A 15,355-nucleotide genomic window follows, 5' to 3' on the forward strand; every position below is an offset into this window, starting at 1 on the left:
TGAACACCCCCCCCCCAAAAAAAAAAAAAAAAGAATGGTTGCTTTTTTCTTATTTTATTGTTTAAAGTATTAAATATGTCTCCTTTTTCCCTGTTTGACAACCCCCCCTCCCCGGTCCACTCCCATCCCCAGGACAAGCCCCCACTGCCCCAGTGTCCGTGTCCATGGGTTATGCTAATATGCATGCATACAAGTCCTTTGGTTGATCTCTACCCCCCTCCCTCCCCACCTTCTCTCTGAGGATTCATATTCTTAAATAGCCAGGGCCTAATGTACCTTTTAAAATGAAAATTTAGTTATGCTTATTTCCTGAACTAATGACATTACTGAATGATGTCTACAAAATCAGGAAACCAACGAGATGTCCCCACAACCCAGCAATTACTCTGCAGCCAGCATATATGCCAGGAGACAAGTCTGCATCAATTCTGCATTTTCCTTCTAATTCCGTTTTTATATTTTCCTCCTTGCAGCTCATTGTCAGCACACAGCAGTGAAAGGGCAAACATACAACATCGAGTGTCTGCAGGCCTGAGAGAAAGGCCCTTCCCCGAGGAGCCGTGGCCAGCCCGCCTGAGTGGTGGAGAGCCTGGGGTTTCACCTCCAACTTGACAGACATCTCAGTGACGATCTTGACCTTGAACCGGAGATTAGAGATACATAGAGTGGCCTGCCTTTGAGAAGGACCCCGACTTCCTCTCCCAGTCGTGTCTGCTCTGTTGCTGGCATTTCGGCTTTCACTTTGCAGTGGGTACCTGGGCCTTTACTACCTTCTCAACGAGCTTTTCTTCAGTTTAGATACATTTAGAATATTCATTTTATCCCGATGTCCTGTTTCATATTGTGATACTTTTTAGTCTCCATAATTCTGAACTTTTGACAGTTTTGGTTCTATTTACATCTAGCATTTCTCAGCGTGTGGCCCCTGGACCAGAAGCCTCCGCGTCATCTGAGGCTTTGGTCTAAATGCACATTCTTGGCTCCCACCCCAGACCCACTGACTCACACGTGTTAGTGTTTAGGAGCTGTTACTATAGATCTGTGGTTCTCAACCTTCCTAATGCCACGACCCTATAATACAATTCCTCATGTTGTGGTGACCCCCAATTTCATTGTTACAAATTGAACATAATTAAAGCATAGTGATTAATCACAAAAACAATATGTAATTATATATGTGTTTTCCGATGGTCTTAGGCGACCCCTGTGAAAGTGTCGTTCGACCCCCAAAGGGGTCGCGACCCACAGGTTGAGAACCGCTGCTATAGATCCTTATCCTTCCCTGGGAGCCAGAGTCGGGCACTTAGAGAAGCTGCGCTCCTTCCCGACCCATTGGCACAATGGAACTACAGCTGTCAAAGGGTCTCAACATGCACACCCCCTCCCAGTGGATGGCCCCCCACAGAACCGATTCCGTGCTCATGGGGGTGCACTCAGTGCTGGCGGACAGGCACTAGGATTGGTGCATCTTTGGGATGGACCTAGGGACGCCTGCTGTGGGCATCTTCACAAGTAGTTTCCTTCTTCCATTCAATATGGAGGAGCACCGGGCGTCTCCTTAGAAATAACGTTGCATATTTCTGAGATGCATAATGCCTGAATTACAAGCCCAGCTCCTGGCTTACGTATAATTATTGTATAGTTCACTTATCTCTAGAAAACATTCCCAGAGCTGGCCTCCACCCCCACAGGGGAGTGTACGGTGAGAAGCAGTGTACGGTCCTTCCGCATGGACACCCCAGGCAGCTTCGCTCCCCGCCGCCTTTAACCTGGTGCTGCCCTGGGCACTGGCCTGAGGGAGGCCTCGCCTACCTACTCAGGGCACCAAGAGAGGCACGGCCCCACGGGAGCGCACTTACCGCGCTGGTCTGTATGGACTCGTTCTCGGGTTTGGCTTTTATATCAACCACTCCATCAGCATGGCGGAAGGAACAGTCAGCAAGTACATCATAAAATGACAGCTTTTGGGCTTTTAAGCCATATTTCTGCAGCCACTTCTTAGAGTCCCACATGTCTTCTGGATTTGGTTCACTTTCAACAGAGGTTGTTCCTGACTCTATTTCTGGAATCACAGATCATTAGCCATTCAGATTACACAGCCATTCATATTGCACCCCCACCTTAATATTCACCACGCTCAAACATGTTCTTTGGGGGACCCCACTCACTTCAGGAAGCATGCTTTCCAAAGCAGAGATGGAAAAGAATCAGTTCACAAGACTAAAAGGCCAGAACCTGCTACACTTCATCTTACTTCTTCTCTACCTAAGGTGACTGGCCCCATGCATAGGTGGAGATGGCCAATAGACCAAGGCGGTGTGTTTGGGAGAGCATTAAACTTGGGGTCAGAAGCTCTGGGTTCAAGTCCTGCCTCCATCACTTTCTAGCTTGGGCAAGTTCCCACAGTGGTTTGTTGTTTTTAATTGTGGTGAAACATGCACAACCTAAACTTAACCATTTTTAGGTGTGCAATTCAGTGGCATTAACTACATTCACATTGTTGTGCAACTATCACCACCATCAAACTCCAGAACTCTTCCAGTGTCCCAAATGGAAACTCTGCAGCCATTAAATAATAACTCCTCATTCCACATGCCCCAGGTCCCTGGGAACCACTATTCTACTTTCTGTCTCTACAAATTTGATTATAAATTTACCTCATATAAGAGGAATCTATACTAATAAAAGGGCAATATGCTAATTAGCCCTGGTCGACTGGACATCTTCCAGACGTCCGACTTCCTTCTGGACAAAGCCATGGTGGCAGGTTCTGAGGCAGAGGTGGTTATGGGCGATTAGGCCAGCAGGGGAGCAAGCAGTTAGGGGCGATTAGACCAGTGAGGGAGAGCAAGCAGTTAGGGGTGAGATCAGGCCGGCGCAGGGGAGCAAGCAGTTAGGGGGCGATGAGGCCAGTAGGGAGGGCAGTTGGGAGCAATCAGGCCGGCAGGGGAGCAGTTAGGGGGCAATCAGGCAGGCAGGCAGAGGCGGTTAGGGGTGATCAGGCAGGCAGGCAGGCAGGCAAGCGGTTAGGAGCCAGTGGTCCCAGATTGTGAGAGGGATCACAGATTGGAGGGGGTGCAGGTCGGGCTGAGGAATAGCACCCCCGCCCCATGCATAAATTTCATGCACCGGGCCTCTAGTCATATAATATTTGTCATTTTTGCGTCTGGCTTATTTCACTTAGCATAACATCTTCAAGGTTCATCCATGTTGTAGTATGTGTCAGAATTTCCTTTCTTTTTAAAGCTGACTAATATTCTGTTATGTGTACTAGTATATACTAGTACACATCTTGTTTATCCACTTGTCTGTCAGTGGACATATGGGTTGTTTATCTTTGGAACTTATGGATCATGCTGCTATTCTTCTCCTAGCTTTTATGCTATTATTGTCATACATCTTACTTACACATCTGTTACAGACACACTATTTTTGTTCCTATGGTTAATTGTCTTAAAGATAAGTAATTAGAAAAATATCACATATTTATCTGCGTAGCTCTTTCTGGTGTTTATTACTTTGCATAGCTCCATATTTCCATTTATTTTTCTCTCCTCCTGCCTGAGATTGCCGCCAACATTCCTGCAGTGCAGATGTGCGGATAATAAAGTCCTTCAGCTTTTGTATGTCTTAAAAAGTCTTTATTTTTGTCTTTGTTTTTGAAGTACATTTTCATGAGACATAGAATTCAAGATTGAAAATTTAGAGGACTGAATGAAAGATGGGCCCCACTGTCCTTTCACTCCCAGCAAGAAATCTGCTGTCACGCTTATCTCTGCTCCTTGGTACAAAGGGCGTTTTTCTTACTCCAAAACTCAGGCCCCTCTGAATCCTCTTCTCAACTAGACTGTGGTCTTGGGACTTCCTGCTTGTCTGTGCATTGCCCCGTTTCAGCAAAAATCCTGCTAAGTCAGTTTAGCCAGAATCCCCTCAATGCCCCAGGTGACCTCTGATCACTGAGGCCTGCCCACAGCAGGAACCCTAGCAGGTCCGTTTAGCCAGAAATCACCCCCCGACCCCCCCGCACCCCCCGATTCCTGATCTTTCCTCTCAGTAGTTTTCTGTCTACTGACCCACCCTGACACTGCTCCATGGCTATAAATCTCGACTTTTCCATGTTGTGTTCATAACTGAGCCTAGTTTGTATCACCTCTTTCCCTATTGCAATAGTTCCTGATAGAATCTGTTTTTATTGCTTTAACTACTATCTGGCTCTAGTTTTAATTTAATAATTTTCATAAACACAAAACACACACACATGCACAACCACACACAAACATGTATGCACACACATGTACACATGCACATGAACACACGCCCCACAGCTCCAGCTGCTCCCCGCAGGTTGGGCTCAGGAGCGCTCCTTGGGAAAGAACTTGGAAGCAGCCCCACCCCAAGCAGCAGCAGCTCTGACTCTTGCACAGGAGGGACATGAGCAGTACCTACCGCTCTCCGTTGAGGCCATGTCAGACTTGGAGGGCTCGGCCACCAGCCTCTGGATCTGGGCCAGCGTACTGTAGGCTTCCTCCAGCTCCCTCCAAATGAGAAACAAGCAGTTAGGGGGCAATCAGGCAGGCAGGCAGAGGCGGTTAGGGGTGATCAGGCAGGCAGGCAGGCAGGCAAGCGGTTAGGAGCCAGTGGTCCCAGATTGTGAGAGGGATCACAGATTGGAGGGGGTGCAGGTCGGGCTGAGGAATAGCACCCCCCCCCACGCATAAATTTCATGCACCGGGCCTCTAGTCATATAATATTTGTCATTTTTGCGTCTGGCTTATTTCACTTAGCATAACATCTTCAAGGTTCATCCATGTTGTAGTATGTGTCAGAATTTCCTTTCTTTTTAAAGCTGACTAATATTCTGTTATGTGTACTAGTATATACTAGTACACATCTTGTTTATCCACTTGTCTGTCAGTGGACATATGGGTTGTTTATCTTTGGAACTTATGGATCATGCTGCTATTCTTCTCCTAGCTTTTATGCTATTATTGTCATACATCTTACTTACACATCTGTTACAGACACACTATTTTTGTTCCTATGGTTAATTGTCTTAAAGATAAGTAATTAGAAAAATATCACATATTTATCTGCGTAGCTCTTTCTGGTGTTTATTACTTTGCATAGCTCCATATTTCCATTTATTTTTCTCTCCTCCTGCCTGAGATTGCCGCCAACATTCCTGCAGTGCAGATGTGCGGATAATAAAGTCCTTCAGCTTTTGTATGTCTTAAAAAGTCTTTATTTTTGTCTTTGTTTTTGAAGTACATTTTCACGGGACATAGAATTCGAGATTGAAAATTTAGAGGACTGAATGAAAGATGGGCCCCACTGTCCTTTCACTCCCAGCAAGAAATCTGCTGTCACGCTTATCTCTGCTCCTTGGTACAAAGGGCGTTTTTCTTACTCCAAAACTCAGGCCCCTCTGAATCCTCTTCTCAACTAGACTGTGGTCTTGGGACTTCCTGCTTGTCTGTGCATTGCCCCGTTTCAGCAAAAATCCTGCTAAGTCAGTTTAGCCAGAATCCCCTCAATGCCCCAGGTGACCCCTGATCAGTGTGGCCTGCCCACAGCAGGAACCCTAGCAGGTCCGTTTAGCCAGAAATCACCCCCCGACCCCCCCGCACCCCCCGATTCCTGATCTTTCCTCTCAGTAGTTTTCTGTCTACTGACCCACCCTGACACTGCTCCATGGCTATAAATCTCGACTTTTCCATGTTGTGTTCATAACTGAGCCTAGTTTGTATCACCTCTTTCCCTATTGCAATAGTTCCTGATAGAATCTGTTTTTATTGCTTTAACTACTATCTGGCTCTAGTTTTAATTTAATAATTTTCATAAACACAAAACACACACACACACATGCACAATCACACACAAACATTTATGCACACACATGTACACATGCACATGTACACATGCCCCACAGCTCCAGATGCTCCCCGCAGGTTGGGCTCAGGAGCACTCCTTGGGAAAGAACTTGGAAGCAGCCCCACCCCAAGCAGCAGCAGCTCTGACTCTTGCACAGGAGGGACATGAGCAGTACCCACCGCTCTCCGTTGAGGCCATGTAAGACTTGGAGGGCTCGGCCACCAGCCTCTGGATCTGGGCCAGCGTACTGTAGGCTTCCTCCAGCTCCCTCCAAATGAGAAACACATCCTCTCGGACCCCGGCTCCTGGGAGGGAAACACAGAGTGAGTGGCTGGCCATGGCTGGCAGTCCAAGCAGGCCTGGCACTCCCCGGCCAGTTTTCTAGAACATTTTGAACATCAAATTCCATGTGCCAAGCGGAACATAAACAGACTCATAGATACAAAGAACAGACTGATGGTTGTCAGAGTGGAGAGTGGTTGGGGGCTGGCTGAAAAAGGTGACGGGATTGAGAAGTACAGGTTGGTAGTTACAAAACAGCCATGGGGATATAAAGTACAGCATAGAGAATATAGTCAATAATATTGTAATAATTATGTCGGGTGGCATGTGGGTACTGGAAGTCTCAGAGGAAACACTTTACAAAGTATATGACTGTCTAACCAATATGCCATACATTTGAAACTAATACAGAGTAATACTGAATATAAACTGTAATTGAAAAAAATACAAATAAAATTTTTAGAAAAGAAGTACTAACTGACAGTTATAGGATAGTCACGGGTATATAAAGTAAGCATAGGAAATATAGTCAATAATATTGTAATAACTATGTAGGTATCAGATGGGTACTAGATTTATCAGCGTGATCACTACATAAGTTATATAAATGTCAAATCATTGCGCTGTACATCTGAAACTAAAATAATATTGTACATGAAATGTAATTGAAAAGTTAAAGTTATTTTTTTTTAATTTCCATGTTCCTCAATAACCTCTGGGAAGCAGAACTGAAATCCCTACGGAAGAGCTGTCATCTCCAGAAACTATAACTGCACATCTGGGCTGTAATAAATCTTTGTAAAGTAAGTATTTGTAGCAGCCCAGATATTTTAAGGTGAATTACTGATAATACTCAAATATGATGAAGAATAAAAATATTCAAAGGCACCTAATAAATGCCAGGTGAATGTGGCGAGGAAGGGAAAGGTAATGGTTTAGGAAAGTGACGACCCTTATCCTTTCTTGACTTAGCTGAGCCTGCCTTCTTTGAAAGCACCTTCCCAAGTCTTTCTTTTCCCCTGAAGTTACTATGAGTCTTTGGCCTCCTTTTCTGGACCTCTGCTGTCTCAGTTTAGGGCTAGGTTAGACTGTATGACTTTGTTTTTCATGGCATGGCTCATTTACGTCACTCTCACAATAATCAATCACAGTGGGTCTATGGTAAGACGTCCAAGGCTGGGACAGAGGCTCTGCCCTCACGTAGGTTCTGCTCTAACACATCAGCAGTTTCTGGAGGTTAAGGAGGTGTAAGAGCAGGAAGGATATAGGTGTGACTGAAGTACAACAGGAGGGATCCTATGGGGTACCCTGACTGTACCAATGTCAGTGTCCCAGCTGTGATATTGTCCTATAGTTTTACAAAGGGGATCTGGGTAAAGGGCACATGGATCTCTGTATTACTTCCTACAACTGTACATGCACCTACAATGATCACCACCCCTCTGCGCTGTGTGCACATGGCCAGTGGTGACGGCAAAAGGCTACCATGAGTGGAAGATGCCACCCACCCACTTTCAGTGGTATCTGTGGCCCAACCACCAGCCTGGCACTCCTCAAGGCACCTGGGCTACAGGGGAGTCCCTGGCCCTGTGCTGCTTTAAACAGTTGTATAGACAAGAATTTAGCAGTTGTATTGCTCATTTTAAAATTCCATTCCAATAAAAAAGTTGTGTGGGTCTGTTTAATCCTCACTCAGGGATATGTTTTTTATTGATTTTTAGAAAGAGGAAAGGAAAGAGAGAAACATTGATTGATTGCTTCCTGTATGTGCCCCAACTGGGGACAGAACCTAAAATTAGGTATGTGCCCTGACCAGGAGTTGAACCCACAACCTTTTGGTGTATGGGACGATACTCCAACCAATTGACACACCGGCCAGGGCTGAAAATGTTATTTAAAACAAACAAACCCCACCCGGCCAGGGCTGAAAATGTTATTTAAAACAAACAAACACACAACAACTCTACTTCACAGACTGTATACAGTTGGCTCAGAGAACACTGATGATGTTATCATGGAAGCAAGCTGGGTCCAAATTCCGTAATGATAAGTACTTTTGGGGGGTGCTTGCTATGTGCCTGACGTTATGCTTGGGCCTTCCTAGACATTTTCTTGTTTCTTTTCACCACAACTCTGCGAGAAAATTCTATTCTTGTTCCCATTTACAGCTGTGTAAACTGAGGCAGAGTGAGCTGTCCAAGGTCACACTGTCAATGAGTGGCAGAGCAGAGTCAAATCCAGGTTGGTGTGACTACACCAGCTCAGCCTAGTTGCCCTGATAGAGTGGCGAGTGGTTACCAAGGGGCCCTGCAGCCCCTACTCCAGCTGCGATGAGACCCCACTTACCAAACCTTTCTACTAAGTCTCCAGCCACAGAGATTGAGGGACCCCCTTACCAAGCCTGTCCACTAGCTGTCCCGGGACACTGAGAGCCACAGCCACAGAAGAGGAGACCACAGGTCAACAGGCCACCCCAGGAGACTCACCCACCAGGCCACAGGGCTGACCTTGAGCCGCCGAGACAGATGGGGCAGACCAGAGTCGATGTCTCTGAGGTGAAAAGTAGTCAGGAAGGGCAGGGTGGAAGGAAAGGGACGCTGGAGCTCTGCCCTCCCGACGTTGGCCAAGATCGCCTAAGCAGTGGTCAGCAAACTGCGGCTCGGCAAACCGCGGCTCGCGAGCCACATGTGGTTCTTTGGCCCCTTCAGTGTGGCTCTTCCACAAAATACCACGTGCGGGCACGCACATACAGTGAGATTGAAAGCCGCCGAGACAGATGGGGCAGACCAGAGTCGATGTTTCTGAGGTGAAAAGTAGTCAGGAAGGGCAGGGTGGAAGGAAAGGGACGCCGGAGCTCTGCCCTCCCAACGTTGGCCAAGATCGCCTGAGGGAGCATTCGTGACTGCCTGTAAAGAAGTGGGTGACAAGCCCTAGCAGAGATGAGGCCACCATGGCTTTGCCACCATCAACAGTCCAAGGAGTGAAAGGTGATGTGCACTCAGCTCCATGCAGCAACTCCAAACATATCCCCACCGGCTGTGGCCAATGCAAACCCGGCGCCACAGGCCTTTCCGATGCTGGGAGAGCCAGCAGCGGCGTGTTAAGTAGCAGGGTTCTCTCTTAAAATGTTTCAAACGAGTCAAGGCTTCCCATTGGTATCCTAAAAGGGAGTGACCACAGGTCAGCATCTGAGGAAATCCCACCGGCTCCTGATGCAGGGACAGGAGAGTGTGCCTCCGGGGCAGCGGTGACCTGGACGCGTGCCCTGCGGGAGCCGTGGTTGGCATTATCACCACACTGGGGTAGCCATGCAATTAGGCAGCTACAGGTTCTTACGCTGGGGATCGGGAAACAGAACAACTCAAAACTATCCATTTAACTAGTTTTGTTTAAAAACAAAACCAAACCAGCTAGTGGACAAGGAAAGCCACAGGCCAGTAAAAGGCACGACTCCGTGTTAGGGGTTCTGCGTCCAGTCCCTGCGCAGCAGTGCGGACGAGCTGCATTTTCCCGGGGCCCCTCTGCGGGGCTTGGTAGGATACAGGGCAGCTGCAGCCCAGGGAGACAGCCCACGGGGAACAGAGAGGAAGGAGGACAGGCACAGGCAAGCTCAGTGTCAGAGAGCTCTGGGAACTTGAAGTTCTCCAGGCTCACACAGAGAGCGGACGAAACAACAATGAAGCCGTCGGGATCTGGCCGTCGGGGCGTCGGCCAGCCAGGCCTGCAGTGCTCACAGGCAGGACACGGTTCCTCATAGAGACATCGGGCGGCCTGAGAGACCCTCCCACCCAGTGACCCCTCCTGCACCCCCCAACACCCCCACATGCCCGAAGGCTCGCCGCACGCTGACATCAGCTGGGAGAGATGCCGCATTAAGCTGCTGCTCTTCATTTGCTCCCAGAACTGATTTCTCAGACTGGCTGGTCTAAATGAAATAAGACCAGGTCAGATATACTTTGATGTGTCTGGTGAAAGGGGACGTACTATATCCACAAAGAGATTGAAAGTGGTGAAACCAGCAGTTTTTGTTGTAATGGAAAAATCCCCAGGTACGGGTTAAAGTATATATTAAGGTGTTTAGTACTGGCCAGTGGTTACATCGTCAGCCTGTGCACTAAAGGGTCATGGGTTCAATTCCCCACCAAGGGCACGTGCCTGGGGTGCATGTTTGATCCCCAGCCTTGGGAGGGGGGGCATGTGAAAAGCAACTGATTGATGTGTCTCTCTCACATTGATATTTCTCTCCCCCGCCCCCAACCTACCTTTTTCCCTTCCACTTTCTCTAAAAGTCAACTGAAAAAATATCCCCGGGTGAGGAGTAACGAAACAATGTATATATTAAGGGGTTTTGATGTCAAGAGGTCACTGATCTGATGACCACCCCCTTGGAGGCCAGTGTGCAGCTGCCGCAGTCTCGCCCGATGGAATCAACCACCAGTGAAGCAAGTCGAGTCACTTCGCCATCTGGATAAACGTCTGACCTCTTCTTGGGGACATGAATGTATATGTTTCACAAGGGCCATGATGCCTTTAAAAGCAATTTCAAATACCACATGTGGGCAGCTCTTAGTAGGGGGTATGCCACTGGCTCCCGGGGCCTCTCTTCTGAGTAGAGCACTGTGATGTGCAGATGTAATGCCATATAACAGCCCAGAATTCCACAGACTCCTAAACCCCACCCAGGTGCATTCTGCGGGTGGGGCACCAGGAAATTAAAAGCATCCCAGTGGTTCTTTTGCAACGAAGGTTTGGGGCATTTTAGTCTAATAGATGAGAAGGGCATGTAAACAAGTTATTCCTATAAAAACATTCTTAGGGGGAAAATAAAGTTCGATGATTTCCAGAAACAATATCCCAATATCCTGATGTCCCTGTTTCTGCCCTGACGTCCAACCTTCTGGATACCATGCCCAGCCGCCCTCATTGATCTGGTTCACTACTATTTAGAGCACTGTTTACCTTAGATGCATTTTATAATGGCTGCTTCCTGCTGATACATGAAGGAGAAAGAGGGGGAAACCAAAATTTACCCCGTACTAGAGCACCGTGATGTGCAGATGTAGTGCCATCTAACAGCCCAGAATTCCAGACTCCTAAACCCCGCCCAGGTGCACTCTGCGGGTGGGGCACCAGGAAATTAAAGGCATCCCAGTGATTCTTTTGCAACAAAGGTTTGGGGCATTTTAGTCTAATAGGTGAGAAGGGCATGTAAACAAGTTATTCCCATAAAAACATTCTTAGGGGGAAAATAAAGTTCGATGATTTCCAGAAACAATATCCCAATATCCTGATGTCCCTGTTTCTGCCCTGACGTCCAACCTTCTGGATACCATGCCCAGCCGCCCTCATTGATCTGGTTCACTACTATTTAGAGCACTGTTTACCTTAGATGCATTTTATAATGGCTGCTTCCTGCTGATACATGAAGGAGAAAGAGGGGGAAACCAAAATTTACCCCGTACCAGCCAACACGTTGGGCCCTGAAATATATTAACTCATTCACTCTCACAACAATCATACAAGTAGGGATTACCACCCATTTACAGATAAGCAGACTGTGATTCAGGGAAATTAGGAACTCGCCCAAGGCCACACAATTGCTAAGTGGTAAAGTCAGGACTCAGCTCGGGTCTGTGTGCCCAAAGCCGAGATACACTCCCCACCCCGGGACACCGTGCTCCAGCAGCCTCCCACGCTATGGCTGCTTTTAGTTTCCTTCGAGGGGCTTATAGACCCATCATCTCCCGGGATGGAAACCACCCAGGCCAATTCTGAGACACAGGGGACCACGGTGGTTGCCCCCAAGGCAGGGCCTGATGTGACGTTCTGGTGAGTCACAACACACACCTGCCGTGTGGCTGGTCTGGTTCACAGCATCCTACACGTAGAGCACTGTTTACCTTAGATGCATTCTATAATGGCTGCTTCCTGCTGATACATAAAGGAGAAAGAGGGGGAAACCAAAATTTACCCCGTACCAGCCAACATGTTGGGCCCTGAAATATATTAACTCATTCACTCTCACAACAATCATACAAGTAGGGATTACCACCCATTTACAGATAAGCAGACTGTGGTTCAGGGAAATTAGGAACTCGCCCAAGGCCACACAATTGCTAAGTGGTAAAGTCAGGACTCAGCTCGGGTCTGTGTGCCCAAAGCCGAGATACACTCCCCACCCCGGGACACCGTGCTCCAGCAGCCTCCCACGCTATGGCTGCTTTTAGTTTCCTTCGAGGGGCTTATAGACCCATCATCTCCCGGGATGGAAACCACCCAGGCCAATTCTGTGACACAGGGGACCACGGTGGTTGCCCCCAAGGCAGGGTCTGATGTGATGTTCTGGTGAGTCACAACACACACCTGCCGTGTGGCTGGACTCGGCCTGCCCTGGGACGCAGCCTCCACAGCCAGGCCTGCTGGTGAGCAACTCAGAGAGCTCGCAAGGGTCGGGCTCCTGCCACCTGCAGCTTCTCCCCCTTGTCGAGCTGTGACTTCCTTGGACCCGGAACTGTGTCTATCGGTTTTGGTGACCACTCTCCCTGGCACGCCCCGGCTCCTGGCAGCTCCTTCCAAACAGAACAGCGGTCGCCAACCACCGCCTCCTTTCGTCACCGCTCCCCAGAGCTCAGCACACTGCGCGGCTCTCAGATAACAAACGCGAGTGGATCTCTCACTCTGAAATCAGAGCAAGTTTTTCATATGTTACCAGAAAGCCTCACTATTGCTTTTTCCTAGTAGCTCCATTTAACTGTTAAAAGATTTTGGAGGGATTTCTCTATGCTCATGTCTTGTTAGGTGATGCAGGCTGCATCACTCGGTCACTTCAGCATGATTCCAGGAGACTTTTTCTAAAATGTTTTTTATTATTATTTTTTAATCAGAGAGGAAGGGGAGAGGGAGAAAGAGATAGAAACATCAATGATGAGAGTCATTGATTGGCTGCCTCCTGCACACCCCCCACTGGGGATTGAGCCTGCAACTGGGCATGTGTCCTTGACCAGAATTGAACCTGGGGCTTTTCATTCCGCAGGCAGATGCTCTATCCACTGAGCCTAACCAGCGAGGGCCCAGGAGATTATACTGGTGATGGAAGAACTGGGCTGAGCCTGCCCACCACTGCCCAGGCCAGGAGAGGTACAGTGAGCGGTGGGCGTCCTGGGGGCAGGCTGGCCTGCAGCCAGGAGCTGAGAATAAAACCAGGAGCCCAGGTTGCACACCCACTGTTGGAGGAGGAATATAAGGTTCCCTGCCCTCATTGGGGCTCACTCTCCTGTTGGGAAAACTAGACCTGCATATGCATCCGGTGAAGGTGAGCGCTGAGGGGAGAAGGGGTGCAGGGGAACAGTTCTTAAGTTCTAAACTGGGGTTCCGGAGCTACGGAGACAAGGAGCCACTTTTCAATCAGCAAGAAGCAGCATAATGGGCATTCCAGAAGTGTGGGTTCCCTCCACAGGAACCATGTCTTTTATTCCTTTTGCATCTCCTCAACCTGAGTGAGACTGTAAACACACAAATGGAGTTTAATAAATGCTTGTTAACCAACCAGATGAATGTCTCATAGCAGAAAAAAATAAAAAATAAAAAAATTCAGAGCACCCACGGTCAGAAGGAGCAGGACCTGGAGGGCAGTAACGTCCTGGGCCATGTCGACTGTGATGTGGCAACAGCTTGGGAAGTGCAGCTGCTCCAGCTCCACCCACTGAGTTAAACTGAGTCCTGGGAGAAGGAGGCGTCCGCCCTCCGAGAGAGCCTCCTGCGTCAGAAAGCTGTAAGCAGGCACCCATCGGCGCTTCTAAATTAAATTAGAGACAAGGAACGAGGCAGCAACGCCATGGCCAGCGATGAGCCAGGAAACTGTAGCTAACTAAAGGTCGCCAGCGTCTACCAGGAACACAACCTGGTCACTTTTCCTCCTTAGGCGTAACAGCCTGAGCATATGTCACAGAGAATAAAATCTGGCTTCACAATATTCAGATTTAGTCCATGCATTTTTCTCCACCAACACAAAAGAAGTGCAGCTTTCAAAGACAGAATTAACCACATTTTTACAGCTACACCACTTCTGGACTTAATACTAGTGGGAAAGGGCAGCTTTTCTGCTACTGTTTTGCCAGAAGATACTCTCAGAAAAACTGCCTTTTTCCTATTACCTGATCCTCCTTTTTACTTATTCATTGCTAGGTCTTTCTCGTGAGCACACGGAACCCTACCTGCCGGTTTAGCTCCGTTAGCAGGGCCTGGCCAGCATGTGGTGCTGGGAGGGGCTGAGGCCAGCATGGCTTGGTGGGAAGGGGGTGATGGATGGATTAGTGATGAATGAATGGGTGGGGTGGGCCTAGACGTGAAAGTGCTGTGCTGTCCGACCCGGTCTCCTGGAACTAGGAGAGGGTTCTGAGCTACTGGTTTTGTTGGTTGTACTTATGAAAAATATGTAAACACAAAAACCAAGATGGCGGCATAGGTAAACACCTGAAATTGCTGCCTCCCACAACCACTTCAAAAATACAACTAAAAGACAAAATGGACATCATCCAGAACCACAGGAAGGCTGGCTGAGTGGGAATTCTACAACTAGAAGAAAAGGGAAAAGCACACTGAGACTCAGAGGAGGTGCGGAAGTAAAGTGCAGAGGTACAGAGGCACAAGGGGAAAGGGCTGGCAACTGAGGACGCGGTTGTCATTTTCAATCGGGAGGGAGACACAAACTCCCGACGGCTCTGGACTCCAGTTCCGGGCGAGTCTCTGGGGACCCAGACTCATACGGGGAAAAACTGGACTGTCTGGCATCGATCGGAACTCGAGGGGGGCTTTCTCTCAGAGGTGCTTGCAGTGATTACCTCGGGACACTGAGACCCGAGGCCTCTTAGGGCAGGACTGAGGAGCAGCCATAGCTGTTTGCTCCACCCTGTTGATTCCCTGAGACCCCGCCCCACCCAAGCTGTGCCCAGAGGCTTTTGCATATGAAAGGCCTGGCCCTTTGCAATCTAAAATTACCTAACAAACTGCAGCTGGGTCAGAGAGACCCAGAACATCCAAAAGAAGGCCCCAGGCCCCACCGCAGCTTGCACTGCTTCACAGCTGGGCCTCATCTGGGCAACTCAAAACCCCAAACAAAGAAGAGGAATCTGCAGATCTCTCTGTACTCCTGCTGGGTAGACTCAGGCAGAGGCTAAATTAGCACCTCCTTAGAGATCCAAGA

At 48.4% G+C, this 15,355-nt stretch overlaps 1 protein-coding gene across 1 annotated transcript in view; it reads right to left on the bottom strand.

Annotated features, from left to right (window-relative positions):
• Positions 1-15,355, bottom strand: part of VWA3B (von Willebrand factor A domain containing 3B) — a 151,194-nt gene that overhangs the window by 89,767 nt on the left and 46,072 nt on the right. Inside the window, 2 exon segments of the mRNA XM_014536417.1 lie at positions 1,860-2,056; positions 6,051-6,176. Coding sequence (XP_014391903.1) covers positions 1,860-2,056; positions 6,051-6,176 — 323 coding nt within the window.

The sequence above is a fragment of the Myotis brandtii genome, unplaced genomic scaffold (genome assembly GCF_000412655.1).
Source record: "Myotis brandtii unplaced genomic scaffold, ASM41265v1 scaffold1612, whole genome shotgun sequence".
Lineage (NCBI taxonomy): Eukaryota > Metazoa > Chordata > Mammalia > Chiroptera > Vespertilionidae > Myotis > Myotis brandtii.